The sequence below is a fragment of the Balaenoptera ricei genome, chromosome 14, assembly GCF_028023285.1.
Source record: "Balaenoptera ricei isolate mBalRic1 chromosome 14, mBalRic1.hap2, whole genome shotgun sequence".
Classification (NCBI taxonomy): Eukaryota; Metazoa; Chordata; class Mammalia; order Artiodactyla; family Balaenopteridae; genus Balaenoptera; species Balaenoptera ricei.
In genome coordinates, this window is record NC_082652.1 from 15,202,573 (window position 1) to 15,222,535 (window position 19,963).

At 51.1% G+C, this 19,963-nt stretch overlaps 1 protein-coding gene and 1 non-coding gene across 3 annotated transcripts; one reads left to right on the plus strand and one right to left on the minus strand.

Moving 5' to 3' along the window:
• Positions 1-6,709: 6,709 nt before the first annotated feature.
• On the minus strand, positions 6,710-17,665 carry SDSL (serine dehydratase like). Of its 2 annotated transcripts, none has more exons than XM_059894325.1 (8): positions 17,591-17,665; positions 13,923-14,117; positions 13,713-13,752; positions 12,489-12,628; positions 11,225-11,313; positions 10,268-10,495; positions 8,430-8,554; positions 6,710-7,398 (listed from the first exon to the last, which is right to left on the minus strand). In XM_059894325.1, exons 2-8 carry the CDS (start codon positions 14,094-14,096, stop codon positions 7,205-7,207), a joined length of 990 nt encoding a protein of 329 aa, XP_059750308.1. In that variant the 5' UTR covers positions 14,097-14,117; positions 17,591-17,665; the 3' UTR covers positions 6,710-7,204. The 2 variants fall into 2 exon arrangements, with proteins under 2 accessions (XP_059750308.1, XP_059750307.1); XM_059894324.1 differs by having other exon boundaries at positions 13,923-14,167; positions 17,591-17,650.
• Positions 17,666-19,487: 1,822 nt separating this feature from the next.
• On the plus strand, positions 19,488-19,619 carry LOC132348323 (small nucleolar RNA SNORA70). The gene has a single exon (XR_009497441.1). It is a non-coding gene; the product is annotated as a small nucleolar RNA SNORA70 (small nucleolar RNA).
• Positions 19,620-19,963: the final 344 nt, after the last annotated feature.

Sequence of the window (19,963 nt, forward strand, 5' to 3'; positions counted from 1 at the left end):
TCTGTTCTTCATTCATTCATTCATTCACTAGGTCATTCAGCAAATATTTGTTGAAATAGTATGCACTGGGCACTCTTCTGGGCTCTGGGGTACAGATGTGAATAGGACAGACTTGATCCCAGCCCTCACTGAGCTGATATTTTAGTGGGGGAGACAGACAGTAACCAAGGGAAAAAATAATTGGTCATTCCAAATAGTGGTAAGAAAAGAAGGTGGTGAGATTGGGAATAACTGGGTGTTAAAACAGGCAGTCAGCCAGGCTGGTGTAGGGTGAGGCAAGTGGGGTACTCATGTTGGGTGCAAAATTTAAAGGAGGTGCACACCAAAAACTTAGAAATCAAGATAAATCGTACTTCTATATAATATTTTTGAAAACTCAAAATTAATGCAAAATAATCCGTAATGAACAAAACGGCAACATTTTAAATAAAGACAGGATCTGACAGATCTGCCATTCAGGGGAGATGAGACATCCAAGTGCAAGGTGAAATCCTATCTTTATGTAAAATGCCCCTATGTTTTTCACCATGAATCTCTGTTGCATTAATTTTCATTTTAAAGTTGTTTTATTACAATCTTTTTCTTGATTTCTGAGGTTTTTTTCTTTTTTTTTTTTTAATTGATTTCGAGTTTTGTGGCACCTCTTACATTTTCCTCCCAAAGTGAGTACCTTGCTCGCCTCACCCTTGTCCTGGCCCTGAGTGGCAGGCAGTGGGTCATGAGGGCCTCTCTGAGGAGGTGACACTTGAGCCGAGTCCTGAATGAGAAGTTGCCAACTTTGCTGAGCTCTGGAAGGGTGTGGCAGGCAAAGGGAACAGCGCTGATAATGGCCCTGAGACAGGATCAAGCTTGGTGAGTTCTAGGAAGAGAAAAACGCTGGTGTGGCTGCAATTCAGGGAGTCTGGGGCTGGGGGAAAGAAGGAGGGGCTGAGACCCCAAAGGTCCGCAAAAGCCAGATGACACGGGGCCCTGTGGGCCTAGGTGAGGGATCAGACCTTTATCTGAAATGCAGCCAGGGGCACGGGAGGGTTTCAGCAGAAGGGGTGACGCTCTGCCTTGGGCTTGTTTAAGACTATTCTGGTGGTCCAGTGGTTAGGACTCTGAGCTTCCACTGCAGGGGGCATGTGTTCGATCCCTGGTTGGGGAACTAAGATCCCACATGCTGCACGGTGCGGCTGAAAAAAACCCAGAAAAAAAAAACAAAAAAAAACTATTCTGGCTGCTGAGTGCGAAATAGATTGGGGATGGGAGTGAGGGCAGCCTCAAAACTGGTGGCAGGAAGGCCAGTGGGAAGGCTGTTAGTCACCCAGGCAAGGGACATGCCCAGCTTCTGCCCTCTGTGTTTGCTGTCGCATGTCTTCTCCCTGGAAGCCTTCCCGGGGTGCTTTTATTCCTCATTTTGCAGGAGAAGAATTTTGAGGCTCAGAGAGGTTAATTCATCTGCTCAGGGTCCTAGCTAGTAAGAAGCGGAGGTGGGCTTCGAACCCAAGTCTTCAAATACCCAGCCTGGCCCATTCTCTGCCCACCTTACCACCTCAGAAGAAAGGGCTAGCATGTAACTTCAGGCAAGCCTCAGTTTCCCTCATCTGTAACATGGGACGAATTATAGCACCCACTTCCTGGGGTGAAGGAGTCCGGAGAATTGAATATGCCCTGCACAGGCTGAGTGCTCAATGACTTTTACCTTAAAAGGAAAAAAAAAGACCCTTTCCCACCACTTTCTCTCTCCCTCTCTCTCTCTCTCTCTGTCTCTCTGCTGATTCTCCCCTAAAAGGAGAAACTTTGGTATTTATTCTTCAAACATTTATTTTATTCTTTAGGGTTTTTTTGGAAGGGGAAGGATTGGTGAAGGTAATCAGTTTTCGGACTTAAGATAAAAAATCACAGCAAAGGGTCGACTTGACTCTTTATAATTAATGGGGCGGCTTGTAATAGGATTCTCCTGCCCGTGGCGCTCCCAGGAAACACCTTTTTACATAAGATATTGCCCACGCCGGAATGGCAGCAGGGTGATTTATGGGGTTCCTTGCTCCAGAAATCTCTCCTGGGGTTGCCCAGCCAGTGGAATTTATCAGGGAGTTTGGAAACCAGGCAAGAAACCTGCACGTGACATTTTTGGTGGAGTTTTAAAAGCACAAACACTGGGGAAGAGAGAAGCCAGTGGGATGGGGACAGGGGGAGAGGGTCCATTTAGGTTGGGTTTTCCACCAGCAGAGCCTGAGATGGGGGTTCTTGGCACGTGATTTATCACGAGTAGAAGGGGATGGGAGGTGAACAGGAGGAGGGGAGGGCTCAGGCGGAGGCGGGTCTCAGTCTGATCCCATGGGGAGTTCTGCTCTGTGGATGGGACCACAGAGCTGCCCCCACCCTGAGGTTGCAAGAGAGGCTGCATCTCTAAACACAGTGGCTCCCACTGGCTGTTCTCTGGAGAAGGGGGCAGCTGTGGGCCATCAGCAGCCAATACTCTCAGCAGCTGTGGGGCATGGCTGCACCCACCTGATCCAGGAGATTCGAGTCGGTGGTGGGGTGAGCGCCAATCATGTGCAAAGGTTTCTCAGGACAGGAGAAGAAGATCGAGGCTGGGGACAGAGCAGAGGGAGACGGGAGGCAGGGATATGGTCTCATGCTCCACTCTCCTAGGGCTCTCCATCATCCTCAGAGTAAAAACCAAAGTACTGACCACAGCCTGCAAGGCTCTTTGTGATCTGGTGCCCCTTCCCTCCACCCATGCACACTCCTTACCTCTCTGTCCATCTTCCACCGTCATCTACTTTCTCTCCCTTGCCCTTCCCTCTGCAGTCACAGTGGCCTCCTCACAGTTTCCCACCTCAGGACCTTTGCACATGCTGTTCCCTCTGCTCTTCCCCCATACACCCCCACATACTCCTTCATTCCCTTCAGTCCTCAGCTCAAGTGTCACCTTCTCAAAGAAGCTTTCTTTAACCAGCCTATCTCAACTAACCAAAAGATTAAGACACTTAAGGAACAGATCAACCCGCTGTGTGACTGGAGGCTCCTGGCGCTGCTTCTCTAAACCTGTTTCTTCTGCTATAAACTAGGATCAATAACCCCACCTTCATATAAAGAGCTTCCGTAAATGGATTCCGTAAATTCAGCCACTATCCTGGTGAGGTGTTGGTGGGATCATTTAAATTTTCCAGAAGTTTCTTCTTCAAAGCAGTCCAGGGACTTCCCTGGTGGCACAGTGGTTAAGACTCCACGCTCCCAATGCAGGGGGCCCGGGTTCAATCCCTGGTCAGGGAAGTAGATCCCACATGCCACAACTAAGAGTTCACATGCCACAATTAAGGAGCCCGCCTGCCACAACTAAGGAGCTGGCAAGCCGCAGCTAAGACCCGGCTTGCCAAATAAATAAAAAAACAAATAAATATTTTTTTTAAAAAAGCAGTCCAGTGGGTTTAGGGACTTGGTGAGATGCGTTGCCTCATTGGGTTCACTACCTGCCCGTCATCACAGCTCAGCGAACCAGGTCCTACAGGGGGCGGGCCGTGGTTCCACCTGCCTCCTTTCCTCCACTGTGCAACCCCTGGCTACTCTGGCTGTTATGGTAAATAGGGTCCTTGACTCTGGAGTGGGTCTGGGCTCTACCTCTCTCTCAGCATCCCTTTCTTCATGTGTAAGACAGGGAATCCTCCCAGGCACTGAGTAGTTGCTTGATAAAGTGATAACAATTAAAACAGCATGCCATCTCTCAGGAATACACAAATAGAAATAATCCAGAGACACCTCCCCCCCTCGCAAAAACAAGGCCCAGAAGAGATGAGATTTGCCTAACACAGGGTTTCCCAACCTCGGCTCTACTACTCTAAGGTCCAGTTACTCCTTGCCGTGGGGGCCATGCTGTGCATTGTAGGGTGTCGGGCAGCTTCCCTGGACCTCATCCACTAAGTGCCGGGGGCACGCTCCCCCAACCCAGTTGTGGCAATCAAACATGTCTCCAGAATTTGCCAAACAATCCCCAGCTCACATCCTGAGAGCTGCTCTGATTGGAAAGTTTGGCTCCTGGGCCTGCCCTTGAACCAGTCACCATGGCCAGACAAAATACAGTGCTTGGATTGGCTGAGGTTGCGGTCACACGTTCCTCCTCCTTTCCTGCAGGACCTTTTTATAAATATGCAGGCAAACAGACCACATGGCGTTTCCTAAATTGCTTTGAATTTGAGCTAACACTAAGAAGTTGGGAGATCTGTTATGCTGGACCTGCTATTGGATAAACTTGAGCAGTGGCCACCTCCTTTAGGCAGAATATGAGCTTTCCAGTTTGCTCCAATCCCCACCACTCCCTAATGTCTAGCCCCTGACCTGCTTCATCGTATACATCTAGTGACTGGATTATAAGTCCCAAGTGCAAAAATGTGAAGCTCTACACAGTTTGAGGGAAACCCTTCAATGAATTGCAAGTGTTGCCTCATAAATACACGAGTGCATGCACTCTCCCACACATGGACACAAACATACATGCATGCCTACAATTACAAAAGCACACAGCCATGCACAGATGACTTGAGATATAAAGCCAGTCTGAGCCATCGTGTCCACAACTGAGGGTCAGACCCTTCTCTGAAGGTACTGGAGCACGTACCCGCTTTGTACTGGGCTCTTGCCCAGGCTGGAGAAAAGGGGGCAGCAGCGGCATGACCCTGGCCCGCCTTCCCATGCCCCTGCCATGCCTGGGGCCAGCTCTGGGGTAAAAACACCTCCTTTGCCAACCAAAGGCTGGATTTCAACCATCACCTTGGCTTAAGGCTGGAGTGAAGGACTAGATGGAGGCAGGGGTTTTAGAGTCCCGCTGATGAGAAGACAGAGGGAACCTCGGCCGACAGAACCCACAGGGAACCAAAGGGCCCCCCTCCCAGGAGAGGGGCCCCAGCTGGGATGGGGAAGCTGGGTGTATCTCAGGCAGGTACACACACCTGGTGACCCAGTGTTCAGTGCTCTGCACAGAGCCCTGGACCAATATAGAAAATCTCCTGCTCCCAGGACCCTCCTTGTAGGCTCCCCACTTCCCCCACTGAGTGGTCCAGGAGGGCAAAGGCAGAATGGCAATAGTTTCTCAGCCCCAGTGCCCAGCCTGCTACATCAGGTCATAACACCATCACCTCAGCTTCAACCGTCCACGTCCTGCTCTCGCCCTGTGCCTCTGCCCTGCCCTTGGCATTCCTTGGGTGCCAGCCAGGAAGGGCTCCTCCAAGGTAATTGACGTGTGTTATCTGGACAGGGTCAACAGGCCCCTCGGGTTCTTATCTCAAGCTTGCCGGAGACCAGGAGAGGAGCAAACGGCAGCTGACAAGTCTCCCATGAGTGCAGCCAAGGACAGGAGCCGGAGTGGGAGACAGAGCACCTGGAGTGGAGACGGGCTCTGCCGCTCACCTGGAGGAGTGCGGGGTTGGGGAGATGGTCTCTGGCTGAAGCAACCCCAGGGGCTTCAGGGAGGAGGCTGCCCTTACACTGGCCTTCGAAGAATGTGTAGGATTTAGAATCGTAGAGGGCATGGCATGCAGGGGGCATGGCTTAAGCAAAGGAAAGGAGGTAGGAGAGCAGTCGTGGTTAGAGGCACAAGCCCAGGTGTTTACACAGTAGCGTTCCAGTTCAGCTGTGTGACTCGGAGTAAGTGCTTGACTGCTCTGTGCCTCGGTTTCCTCATTTGCAAAAATGAAGATTATAATACTATCTACCACATAGGTTATTGCAGGATTAAACGAAATGACTGCTAAGACCCAAAGCACACAGTAGGTGCTCAACAAAAGAATAACTACTATTTCCTCCACACCCCTCATTGTTGCAGGAGGAACACTCAGGAGGTGGTAAGAACTAGCAATTATTGAAAGACTACACCTATGCCGGGTCCTAGTAGTAATCTGCAAACAAACCATTTTACTGATTAGAACACTGAGGTACTGAACCAGAGCATCATTTACTCAAGGTCACTGGGGTAGTGAGTAGGAACAAAGTTCAGGCTCAAGCCTGGCTGTGTCCCGCTCTGGAGCACTCAGTGACTATTCTAGGAACCCACAAGGACATAGGGCTGGGTCCTGGAGGCTTCTGGAGGGACAACCTTGGCAACCGAGGTCGATGTCTACAGGGTGGCCCCCACCCTCTCTGAGCCTTGTTTCCTGCAGCGCTGGGAGGGGTTGGATAGGGCTCCCCCAATGCCAAGACTGTGTGGGCCCATTCGCCTCTGGGACCTCAGCACCCCCCGGCTGGGTAGAGTCAAGGAAGACCCTGGGGCAGGTCTCACCTGCCTGGAGCCGGGGGCTTCCCCATTGGAGACAATTTGCTGCCCCCTGGTGGCCACAAAGGATTCTAATTTTTCTCTCGGTTTCCGAAGAGATCCTTCCCAGGGGCTGCAGGTGCCCAGTTTCAGGACCAGTGTCCACCCTCCTTGTGACCCACAGGTGTGTCCAGACCGACCTGGAGGCCCTACCTCCTTCTCCAATGTCCCACCACACAAAGAAGGCGGAGGTCCAAGAAATACAGTCATGTCGAAAATCACAGGGTTTGAAACTGGCTGGGCTACATTCCAGCCTGTGTGACCTCGAGCTAGTTATGTCACCTTTCCATGCCTCAGTGTCCCCATCTGTAGAACAGGGACGATAATAATGGTTTCTACTTCATAGTGCCTTTGTGAACGTTAAAGAGGACAATGAATAGAAAGTTCTTAGAAGCATTTCTGGCACATGACAAGCACTTGATAAAGACTGGCAATATTGTCCTACCAGCCCAGGCCTGAGAAGTGACAGAATGTCCCCCTCCCCTTCCTGAGCAGGTCCGTCAGGTAAGGGAAGCCCAGTTAGGAGCTCAGCATGGCCAGATTCCCTTAGGAACCGGAGTTCTGAATTCTTGGCTTTGTTGCACAAGCCGTGTGATGTGAAAAGAGTCGCTTCATCAGAGTGCTGGCATCAGGTTGCTGTGTGCCTTCTCTGAGTTCATGGAGGTGGAAAAAATGGACCTGCTGGAGTTACAGGCCCAACTCAGAAAGGGTTTATTGGCCAGAGCTGCAGGGAAGCCAAAGGGAGCAGTTCAGGAGGGCTTCCTGCAGGAGGCAGCCAGCACAGCAACACAGGGCAGCTGCCACAGCCATCCATGAGCACAGAGGCCCCTCAGCCAGCAACCCCCTCCAGGGGTGTCCAGGAGCCTCTTGGGGATCACTGGGGCCCAGCCGGCCCTCCTAAACCAGGTTCCCTCAGCCCTGGCCCAGCTGGGCTTTCAGAGCCTGTAGCTCTCCACTGTCAATGTTGTTGCCTCCACACACGATGACCACGACCGAGGCCGGGGAAGGGTGCAGGCGGCCCTCAGCCTGGAGCCTCCCCAGGAGGCCTGAGTAGATGGCAGCTAAGGCTGCCCCGCAGGCAGGCTCCACCAGCGTTCGCTCATCATCTGCCCAGAGTAGGGGGACGGGGGTGGAGGCGAGGAAAGGGAGGAAAAACCAGTTAGGGCTCAGCAGGCTCTGGGCACTGCAGTTCCATGAAGCCAGCCATCCAGACATCCATCTCACAATCCATCATTTGTCTGACTCTCTCTCCATCCATCAATCTGACCATTATCCCTCCATCCGTCTGCCTTTCATCTAGCCATCCATCCAGCCCTCCCTCTATCCATCATTAGACTGTCTGTCCATCTATCAGTGTATCTATCAATCATTGTTTTATCCATCCATCCATCCATCCATTCATCCATCCATCCATTCAGCCCCTATCCATCATTTGACTGTCTGTCTGTCCATCCATCAATGTGTCCATTAATCAATGTGTCCACCCATCCTTCCATCCATTTCATCCACGTCATTTGTCAATCCACTGCCCATCAATCCATCCGTCTATCCACCCACCCATCCACCTATTCATTATCCACCTTTCCACTCACTCATACAGTCATCCATTCACTCAACAAATATTTATTGAGCGCCCCCTCCCTGCCAGGCCCAGTGCTAGGAAGGCCCTGGGGACACAACAATGAACGAGACACACCAGCCCCCGCCCTCATAGAGTTCATAGTCTAGTGATGTAGTTGGATAAGAATCTGGCAGTTATGAGACTGTTGGGATTGGTGCATAGGAAGTCTTCAACCCAGGTTGGGTGGGGGTGAGAGATCAGAGGAGACTTCCTGGAGGAGGTGCCACGATAGCTGAGTAGCCCTTAGTTACATGAAACCAATAGGGAGGAGGGCCAGGATGGGCAGCCAGAGGGAAGAAGAGTGGGTACAGAAGTCCGGAGGCTAGAGACAGCAGGACACACCCCTTCTTCACCCCCACCCTTTCCATCCACTCAACGTGCTCTTACTATATGATTACTGTATACCCTGCCCTGCGATAGGCACTGAGGATACAGACAAGAGGGAGCACACTCTCTCCAGGGGATCCAGGGACTTTGCCGGTTTCTGAGCCCGGGTGGGGGGCAGTGCTTACTCACCCAGGAACCGCTGCACGGCGCTCACAGCCTCAGAATCCTCCACCACCTCAGAGAAGACCTTGAACTCCTTCGTACACGCCAGGGCCTGTGCAGCCACCGTCCTGGCACCCAGGCATTTGGCTACACTGTAGGAGCGGGCAGGTGGGGCAGGGAGGGCAGGGGTGCGGAGAGGAGCTGGGGAATCAAGTCTCCTCCCCGCACAGCGCCAGCCCTCCCCAGCCCCGGGCCCCCCGCCCATCCTGCAATGGGCCGGGGGCCCAGCATTTCAAGAATCTCAAGCAGCGCCTGGCTCAGAGGAAGCACTCAAAAATTGTGTGTCCCAAGAATGGCTGATGAATGCACATCACCCCCTCTGACTCTACAGCCATGACTGTGTTGTTCTTGCACAGACCCCAGAAAGCCAAGCCTAGAAAATGATCTTTTTTTCATTTTATTCATTAATAAACATTTACCATGTCTATACTATAGCTAATATTCATTGAATGTTTACAAGGTGCTGGATGCTTGGATTTTCTGACAGGGGTTTTGTTTGTTTGTTTGTTATTTGTTTGGCTGCGCCATGCAGCATGTGGGATCTTAGTTCCCCAACCAGGGATCGAACCTGCGCCCCCTGCAGTGGCAGCACGGAGTTGTAACCACTGGACCGCCAGGGAAGTCCCTGGATTTTCTGTTTTAATCCTTATGCTCTCCCTTGGAGTTAGAAATTTATGAGTTCCATTTTATAGGTTAGGAAACTGAAGTTCACAGAGGTTGAGTCACTTGCTCAAGGCCACACAGCTAGTCAATAGCAGAATGTGGGTTCAAATTCAGGTAGTCTGGCTCCAGAGTCCACGCTCTTTACCTCCGTGCTTGGGATCACCTACCTGCTGGTATTTTCCTGAGCTGGGCAGTGTTTCAGGCCTGGGAGAGGCTTTGCTGAGCTCATAAGAACTGGCTCTGAGCCCTAAGTGGCCCAGAGTACGGACTCTGGTGCCAGGCTGCCTGGTTTCAAACCTTGGCTCTAAACTAGCTGTGTGACCTTGGAAAAGTCACTTCACCTCCCTGAGCCTCAGTTTCCTCATCTGAAAAACTGGGATACTAACAATAGCTGGCTCACGACGTTGTCGTAGAGAATGAGTTAAAACATTTCAAGTGCTTAGAATAGAGCCTGACAGATAGTGAGTTCTACAGAAGTGTTGGTTGCGATTATTGTTATTGCTGTTACCAAGCACCAAGTCTGGGAGGGGAGACAGCAGTGAGTAAGGAAACACAAGAACAAGTAAATAAATACCCACTGTAGGTAGACACTATGAGGGAGAACTTGGGAGGGGAACCTCCGATGACAGGGTTGAGGGGAGAATCTCTCTGAGGGGAGAGAAAACAGCCAAAAGAAGAAGAGGGAACCCTAGGACTTCTGGGCAGAGGACACAGCCCGTGCAAAGGCGCGGAGGGAGGAAAGAGCATGACCCATTCAAGGGACAGGAAGACAGGCCAGTGGCGGAAGTGGAATGGGGAGGAGTCTGATTTGGGCCTGAGAGCTTGGGGAACACACTGATGGGTTTAAGCGGGGAATGAAAAGTCCTACAGATGAGCCATGCAGGATTAAGGAGACCCCCTTGAGGGGACTTCCCTGGTGGTCCAGTGGTTAAGACTCTGTGCTTCCACTGCAGGGGTCATGGGTTCGATCCCTGGTTTGGGAGCTAAGATCCCACATGCCATGGTGTGGCAAAAAAAAAATCTTTTTTTAATTAAAAAAAAAAGGTGACCCCCCCCCCCTTGAGTGCCCCACTTCCACTAAGTGGGACTGGGAGGTCCTAGGGCAGCTTAGCGCCCCACAAATGCCCCCAGCCTATGCCTACCTGGTGATGTCCGGCAGTGTCACCAGCCTGCCTGCCTTGATGGCCGCATTGAAACTGTGTGCCCCTTGCGTCTCCATGGCAATTATGGGCACATGCTGCCAGCCCACCTCTGCCAGACCAGCCGACACCCCGGCCAGGAGGCCTCCGCCCCCCACTGCCAGCACCAGGGCACCCGGTGGGGTCCCCAGCACTGCCTTCAGCTCCCGCACCAGGCTCCCGTGGCCTTCCCTGCAGGATGAGGGAGCAGGAGAGAGAAGCAGGGGTGAGGGAGGCCCCAGCCCCACAGGCTCACATCCACACACACTCCCCGCGTCGCCATCCACCTCCCCACCCATGGCACGTGGAGGGAGACCCTGCCACAGTTCACTCAGCTTTCATCCACTCAGTTTATTCATTCACTCATTCTTTCCCCCTTTCATCAACCTCCCAGGCACATGCTCAATCCATTTAATCCATTCCACAACGCTGGAAAGAGGCAGCGTTCTTGTGTCTGGTTAAGAGGAGACCAGAGTAACACTTGGAACCAGCCCAACTCGAGTCCTGGGCCTGGGACCCAAGGTCTCCGCCACTTACTAGCTGTGTGATCTTCAGCAAGTAGCTTGACCTCTCTGTGCCTCAGTTTCCTCACCTGTAAAATGGGCATTAGAAAAACCATCTCTAGGGCTTTGGGGAAGACTAAACGGATTAAATGTGTCCCAAAGTACACACTCAGTCAAGGGGATTTATTATTAGCATTTCCATTTTACACACGTGGAAACTGAGGCATGGGTGGTGAGATGCTTTGCAGAGTCACACAAATCACAAGTGGCAGAGGTGGGGTCTGGACCTCCATGTGCCTGGCTTCCAAGCCTCTTCTCCTCTTTGGGCCTCAGTTTCCCCTCTGTCCAGTGGGAGGACCCTGACTCAATGAGGGTCTCTCAGTGCTGAGTTCCATGGGGAGAGGGGCACCAGCATTACCATATCAGGGGGTGGTCAAACGGGTGGATGTTCACCCAGCCGTCCTTCTTGGCCAACTCTTGTGCCCTCAGATTGGCCTCGTCCCAGACCTAAAGAGAAACCGAGGCCCTCAGAAGACGGGAGTCAGACGGCTATGGAGGTTGGAGCAGAGCCTGAGGTCTCCTGGATGGCTCCAGGGGCCAGTGGGCTGAGGAGACCCCTGACGGTGAGACCAGAGCTGGTGTGGACCCAGCAGCCTCCTGGGACAAAGGCAGAGGCTTCCAAGTGGACAAATGGATGCCATGTGCTTTTTACAATCCAGGCAGGACCCACCGTGTTCTATTCTCATCACCTGGTTACCTGCGAGTCTCCCCAACAATACTTGGAGCTTTGTAAGAGTAGAGACCACGTCTTATTACCTCTGTATTCTTAGCACTGCCTAACATAGAGCAGGCACATATTATGTGCTCAATGAATATCTGTTGGATGGATGATGGATGGATGGAGGGGTGGGAAAGAAGGCAGAGGGAGGGAGAAAGGGTGATGGACGGAAGGATGTTGAATGAATGAATGAATGAGTGAGTGAGTGAACGAATGAATGGATGAATATATGAAGGAAGGAAGGAGAAAGGGAGACAGAAAAGCAGGCAGGAAGGAAGGAAACTGTATACACTAAGTATTTGGAGACCAGCTTTTGGGTACCATGATATGGCTTTTAGTTTTAACTTTGATGGTTTTTAAAAGCCTGTTTTCCAGGGATGATGGATGGATGGATGGATGGATGGATTTTTTTTTCTTCTTCTTCCCAGGAAGGGAGAAGGATGACATGTTTGGGTCTCTGTTTCTTGGGTAAAAAGTGAACCAATGATATCCTTATCAGATGAATATCCTTTCATTTCGGGGTGGCCTCAGAATGGGGGATGACGCTGTCATCATCTTTCTTTACACTTTTTGTCTTATTGAACGGCAAAAATTTAAAGTGGATAGTACCAAGTGTTAGTGAGGACGCAGGGAGACAGATACACTCCTGGTAACCACCAGCTTCCCGCTTCTCTTGGGTTCACACAGGAAAAGTCTTCTCAAGGCGGGGAGAGGCAAGTTGACAGATCCCAGCCCTTAATATACAACACATCTCACTCACCCCTCAGCTCAGCCATCCTCAGGGATGACTGGGTCCCAGGCACAGTTCACAGAAAGGAAAAGGAAACAGGATCTCTTGGGGGTGAGGTGGGAGCAAAGGGGGAACAGCCCCCTTCAGCTGGTTTCCCCGTCTTGAGGTCTTTACCTTTCCAGTCAGCTGAACTTCGGCCCCCTCCGCCTGCAGCCTCCTCACCACCTGCGGAGAGGTGCCCTCGGGGAGCACAATGGTGGCTGGGATGCCCAGCTTCCGAGCAGCGTAAGCAGCAGCGATGCCAGCGTTACCCCCTGTGGAGGCAGGAGAAGGGGGTGCTGTGGGCATTTGCATTAGCCTGTTGACACACTGTTCTCCCACCCCCTCCATTCCCCTTTGGGAGTCACTCCTTCCCGACACTTATATGTCCCACCATTGGCCCCAGAGGTGGACACGTGATCTATGTGGAGCCAATCAGAGAACGCAATCACCTGAACCATGATTGGTTCAGGGATGAGTACATGGGACAAGCTGGGCCAAAAAGACCAATTCATGGATTGATGAGGCCATTGGGAAAGGGTACTCCCTTTTCACCAGGGTTGGTAGGATGGTAGGAGGCAAGCCTAAGACTCCTGATGGCCATCTTGTTACCATGTGGTCTATATGAGAGTAAAGTTAGTACAGAGGAAAGACAAGCCAAGAAAAGGAGAGGTACAGAGGAGAGCTCCTGGATCCAGCTGTGCCTGAAAGCCAATTATCCCAAGAATTCTTCAATTCTTGGAGCCTGTAACTTAAACCCGTATGATTGGGTTTTTATCACTTACTACCAGGAGGCTTGAATGATGGGAAGGGGGCTGGGAAAGGACATACAAAGCAGCCATCTGACCATGACCTTGATGAGACTGGACCTTTAAGAAGAGGCCAAGGACTTCCCTGGTGGCGCAGTGGTTAAGAATCCGCCTGCCAATGCAGGGGACATGGGTTCGAGCCCTGGTCCGGGAAGATCCCACTTGCCATGGAGCAGCTAAGCCCATGCACCACAACTACTGAGACTGTGCTCTAGAGCCCGTGAGCCACAACTACTGAGCCCACGTGCTGCAACTACTGAGGCCCACGTGCCACAACTACGGGAGCCTGGGCACCTAGAGCCCGTGCTCTGCGACAAGAGAAGCCACCGCAATGAGAAGCCCGCGCACCACAACAAAGAGTAGCCCCCACTCGCCGCAACTAGAGAAAGCCCACGTGCAGCCATAATAAAACAAACAAATAAATAAATAAATTTATTAAAAAAAAAAAAAAAAGAGGCCAAGCCCTGGACATCTACTGCTGCTCCAGCCGGCTCCTCCTCCCCCAACCCAGCCCTGAGGACCCTCATGAAGTAGAAAGGGGTGGGCTCACCTGAGGAGCACACCAGGTGTCTGCATCCCTTTTTGGCCACCTGGGAAGACAAGGTATGTGGGTGGGGGCTGACCCAAGCAGGTGTCATGGAGGCCTGTGTGGGTGGAGTTAGACCCTTCCACTCCAACTCTCCCCACCCCTCGCCCTGCCCACAGCTGTCCCCTTCCATCTGTACAACCTCACTCTCCCCTCCTGCCCACACACCCTCACCTCCTGGCAGAAATGTCCAATGCCACGGATCTTGAAGGAGCCAGTCGGCTGCACATTCTCATACTTGAGGAAGACAGGCATGCCCACCACCTGGGACAGTGCCCAGCTCTCCAGCAGAGGTGTGACGATGTGGAAGTGCTCACCCTTGGCACACTCCGCCAGAGGGTCCTCCATCCCAGCAACCACCTAGAGGGCCTGCAGGAGGGCACAAACCTCCTAGCCCCAGCAGCTCCAGCCAAGAGTCCCTGTAACCAGAACAGGGGACGGGGAGAGGGAGAAGCTCCTCCGCTTGGTTCCCTTAGTGCCATATGGCTGCCAAGCTGTGAGGCTCCAGGGAAGTGTCTGGGCCTCTCTGGGCCTCAGTTTCACCAGCTGGACAAGGACGTTTGGACTAGGGGCCCTTTTCTTCTGTAACTGTGGCGCTGGGGATGGAGAACGTGGCCAATAGTGGTGATAAATGAATGAGAGTGGGAGAATTCATTCATTCATCATTCATTATTCATTCATTTATTCAAAAGACATTACTGAGGCACCTACTATGTGCCAGGCAGTTCCAGGTTTTGGGACCCAGGAGGGGACACGTCAGAGGCAGCCCCTGCTTTGCCGGAGCTCACGGTCTAGCTGGGGAGACAGAATCACAGAATTTCAAACAGGAGTGACCTAGAGGGGAGGGTATTATTTTAGCAAGGGTGGTCAGCAAAGACGTCTCCCAGGAAAGAAACTTTTTTTTAAGCTTGTATTATGGAAATTTTAAACACAGCAAAAGTGTCAAGAACTGTCTGACGAAGCTCCCGTGTAGCCATCACTTAGTTTCAACAATCATCAACGCACGGCCTGCCTTGTTTTCTCCATATCTACGCCTAATCCTCCTTCCTGTATTGTTATTTCTTCCCCCTTTATTATTATTATAACTTTCCTCCCATATTATTTCTTCTGTAAATATTTCAGCACGTAGCTCTAAAAGCAAAGAACTCTTTTTAAACATTGTAGCCACAGTTTCAGAACAGTATACATTTGTCCAAACTCTTCAAATTCTAACCTTGAGTAAGCTAATTTTATTTTATGGAAATTATACCTCACTGATGTTTATTTTTTAAAATGCAATCACAATGCCATTATCACGTCTAAAAATATTAAAATGATTTCTTAATATCATCAAATATCTGCTAAGTGTTCAAATTTCCAGTCATCTCATTAAATGTAATAAACCACCCGTCTTGCTTTTGGCGATGGTTTAGAGTTTTTAACAGTTTGAATTGGGAGGCAGATCGGAGCTGTGCATTTTTGGTTGGTTGAGAGGTAACTTACTTTTCTGTTGACCTGCAAGTTCTCAAAGGGGGAACTTTGAGATGAATGACAAGAAGAGAAGCAAGGGAAAAGCGTTCTGCAGAGGGAACAGCAGGTAGAACCACCGCCTCGAGGGAAATGAACTTAGAGCGTTCCTGGTGCTGAGAGAAGGGACTGGTGGAGGTGAGAGTAGGAGGCGAGCAAGGAGAGGTGGTCAGGGATGCAGAGGAGGGCGTTCCAGCCCACGGTGAAGAGTTGGGATATTATTCTAATTCTACTTGCTATGGGAAGCCGCTGGGAGGTTTTAAGCCAAAGTGCGGATGACTGAGTGAGTGAATGAACCAGTGTGTAAGGGCGAGAAGCAGAGAGGGAGGAAATTAGAAGGGAGAAAATTAGAAGGATTTTTTTTAAGGAGCAAACGCTGTGCCCTCCCACCACCACCGCCCCCCCCCCCCCCTTTTTTTTTTCCGGAGCAGAAAGGCATTGGGCCGCCCAATAGTGGGGCTGCAGTTCCATTATTTGCCACTAGGAGGAGCGCTGCGCCCTCCCCCGCCCACCACAAGCCCAAGCTTCTTGTCACCCCTGCTTAGTCAAGAGCTGGGCTCCCCCCTTCAGAGGTTTCCAGGTCTCCTGTCCCTGGATTTGACTCTGGGCCTTTGTTGGGATGGCCCTGGGGTTCCCCATGCATGGCAAAGCCTGAACCACCTCCACCCAGTTCCATCCAGGACAATTCTTAAGCAGGGCATGGCACTGGGGGAGGGTAGCCCATGGGTCACACATATCCCGCATACCCAGCCCTGGGCCTCACCTCAGCCCCAGAGCCCAAGCATGTGAGCTTTGGGGTCAATCAGAGACCAAAGTTAGAAACTAGCTATGACTTCTTGGCTGTGTGACCCAGACAAGTGTCTCAACCTCTGTGTACCTATTTCCCCTTCTGTAAAATGGGAATAATAACATCCCAACTCACAGGTTTTGGTGCAGATTAATAATAATAATAATAGCTATCCTTTGTTGAATCCAATTACCAGAAATTGACTGAGTCCTTTGGAGGCGTTATCTCATTGGGGTCTTCTAACAGTGCTGGTAGGCTCATTGTTACTCTAGAATGCTTACAAGGTGTAGGCCCTGACCTAGGAACTGGGGATACCATGGTGAACCAGACAGACATCTACTCCTGGAGGTGACTTATAATCTCAGAAGGGGATCGACATGCAACAAATAACTGTATAGACAAACAAAATAATCAGAAATGGTGAGAACTGCTAAAAGGGCAACAGGCATATATGGAGTCTTGAAGAGAAGAACAGGGGACCTACTTTGGGTCAGGAGGTCAGGAAAGGCCTTTTGGAGGAGGTGACCATTAAAACTGAGACCTGAAAAATGAAAAGGAACCAGCCACACAACAAACTGGGAGAAGAGCTTGTGCATCACAGGATCATTGTGATGATTAAGTGAGACCATAAAGTAAAGGCATCAACTCTGCTTCACATATAATAATAGCTAATAATTATATGGGACTTACTTTGAGCCAGGCACTATACCAACCACCTTATATTTTATCTCATATAATCATTACAACGACCCTGAGATAGGTTCAATTATTAACTGCACTTTATAGACAATGAAACTGAGGCCCAGAGAGGTTAAGTAACTTGTCCAAGGTCACACAGCTAGAAATGGCATGGCCAGAATTCAAACTCAGACAGTGCACTTTGGCATCTGCGTTCTTACCCACCATGCTTTACTTTCTCTTTTATATTAGCATTATTATCATTAAAGGTGTGAGCATTTAGCACTTAACTGCCAGTTGTCCTTAGGAGCTAAATGCTCCTGCCTCAGTCCCCAGGCTCCCCCAGCCCTCTTGGTTATACCGACTGCCCAGAAGAGGACAGCAGGCATCAGTCAAATAAATGAACCCCAAGTTTCCAACAGCCTTATCGAGCCCAGATGCCCAGGAGGACACCTGCTACATCTATGAATTGGGGTAAAGACCAACTGAATACCTTTTCCACCTCCCTTGTCCCTCACGCTTTTCCCCAGAGGCCACCTGGGTGACGCTCAACAGTCAAGTCTCTGGTGCCAGGGCTGGGAACCCTCAGCCACCCCTTGGCTGGCAGAATGTCAGCCCCACCCCCCTGGGATCAGGATGTGCTCCCCGATCCTCAGGGTCCCAGACCCCTAGCCTTCTACTCCAAGGCAGACGGGCCACAAGCACCCTGAGCTGAACCCATGTTCCTGGGAGGACTTCGGACCATCTCACCCTCCCACTTTCTGTCCACTCAGCTGGGACTTGGCCCCAGAACTTTCCAGACTAGCCTCTACTCACATTCACAAATGTACACAGAGCCCCAGGGCTCTATTTGGGCCCCAGAACCCCTTACCTTCCTTCTCAACAGTCCCCAGACCAGCTCAGCCCCAGCCTGCTGCCCACCAGCGTGCCTGGGCACTGGCTCTGCCAGCTTCCTGCAGCTTCCTGTGGCCTTGACCCCTCCTCCTGTGTTAAAGGGACAGCTCCCCACTGGAGGAGAAAGGGGACAAGATCAGCCTTCACTGCCTCCCGGTTTGCTGTCCAAGACATGTGATTACCTGGTCCCATTTCACAGATGAAGAAACTGAGGCCCAGAGAGGGGGACTCACTCGGCCAAGGCCACCCAGCCAGCGAGGGGCACCCTTTAACTCTCACCCTGGACCACCTTTGTTGTGACACAGACACCTCCAAGTCCAGTGCTTGTCCCGAATGCCAAGCCACTTCCCCTGGACCACTGTCAAGGTCAACTTAGGTCTGAGACGAGAAAACAAGGATAAAGAAACAATTATTATCTGTCACATGAGAAAGGCATGTTTTCTTCTGAAGCTACTCCTCACCTCTGATATTTTATACCCAACATTGGGACCCAAACAATTATTTATTGTTCAAATGAATGACTCTGACAACCGATTCATTCATTCAAAGAATATTTATTGGACACCAACTATGTGTCAAGTCCTGGGACCTTTAGCCTCAAACAAGACAGCATGTCCCCTGCCCTCAAGAAGCCCCAAGATACCACTGAAGAGCAGCTCTGATCAATGCTGTCAGATGTTGGGAGAAAGAGGTGGGGCAGGGCTGCAGGCGCCCAGAGCAGGTACCTCACCTGGCCCTTGAGGGCTGGGAAGGCTTCCTGGAGGAGGAGACTGAGAGGAGCCAGGAATCGGGAACAGGGAAAGCAAAGGTCTGAAACTGAAAAACATGGGGTGTTCCAGGAACGGAGACATGTGCAAGAGGACTCGAACAGAAAAGGCAAGGATGGGACAGCAGGTGGGTTTGGGGCTGGGGAGGTGGGCAAGGACCAGAGTCCACAGGATGCCTGTGCCAATCCAGAGTCTGGACCTCACCCAGGGGCACTAGGCAGCCATGGAAGGCTTTAGGCAGGGGAATGACGTGATCACATTCATGCCTTGTCTCTATCAGCGTCTCACTGGGTGAATCTGAGCTGGTCACATCCATTTGGGGGGCCTCAGTTTCCCTATATATCAAATGGGAAGTGAGGTCCAGGAAGCACCTGGCAGCCCAGATGGTCTGTGCCCTTCTTGACCTGCTTGTGACCTCCCCGGGTTTGATGATTAACTCCTGGCCACTTGGGGTCAAGTGGAACTGCTTGGTCATGATCCTTGATGAGGACTTTAGCAGTTTCATCCCCATCCTCACATTAAACAAACACCATCCTTGTCAGGTGTCCTGTCCTGGTCTGGGCACTGGGGACACAGAGGTGATAAAACCCAGTTCATGCCCTGAGGTGGCCCCCAGCCTGGAGGGGAGAGGAAGTCACTAATTCAGTGACAACGCTAACACCCCCTAGGAGAACAGAGAGCAGAAGGTCCCCATAGGGCAGCTGAGGGTGGGGTGTGATCAAGGAGGGCTTCCTGGAGGAGTGGGGCCTTAGCATACAGTTCAGGTTTGGACAAGAAGCATGACAGCTGCATTTATTGCATGCCTACTGTATGCCAGCCCTTTTGTGTTGATGAGAGATTCCCAAAGGTTTTTTAATAGTTGGGTATTTATATCCTCTGTGTGTGTGTGTGTGTGTGTGCATATAAAATAATATACATAATTTTATGGATGTTATTGCTTAGGAAGAAGCTAAGGCAGGTATTAAAGTTTAAAAATGGAGGTTTTTTTCTTTTTTTAATATTAAATAGTAGCAGTAAGTTTCTGGCATGAAGAGGCAGTAACAGTTAGAACATAGACCCTGAAGCCAGGCTCTAGTACAAATACCAGCTTTGCACTTACTGGCTGTGGCTTGGGTAAGTTATTTAACCTCTCTGTGCCTTGGTTCCTCAGGTGTAAGACGGGGATAAAATACTATTTCCCCAGTAGTGCATGCAGCCTGTTGCCGGTATGGGTTGCCCTAAGGGGCCTTGGAGACAGCCCTTTCCGGTGGACATTCATGTCTGGCATGGAGTCCCCAATCCAGGCTCCAGACAGGTATGCGCAGTGCCTTTGGAAAGCCCCAGGGCATAGTGGCCAGGGTCCACACTGGCCAAGTCGTAATGTTCATCCGCACCGAGCTGCAGAACAAGGAGCATGTGATTGAGGCCCTACACGGGCTGAGTTCAAGTTCCCTGGTCTCCAGAAGATTCACATCTCCAAGAAGTGGGGATTTACTAAGTTTAAGCAGATGAATTTGAAAACATGGTGGCAGAAAAGTGGTTCATCCTGGATGGCTGTGGGGTCGAATACATCCCTCATCGTGGCCCCCTGGACAAATGGCAGG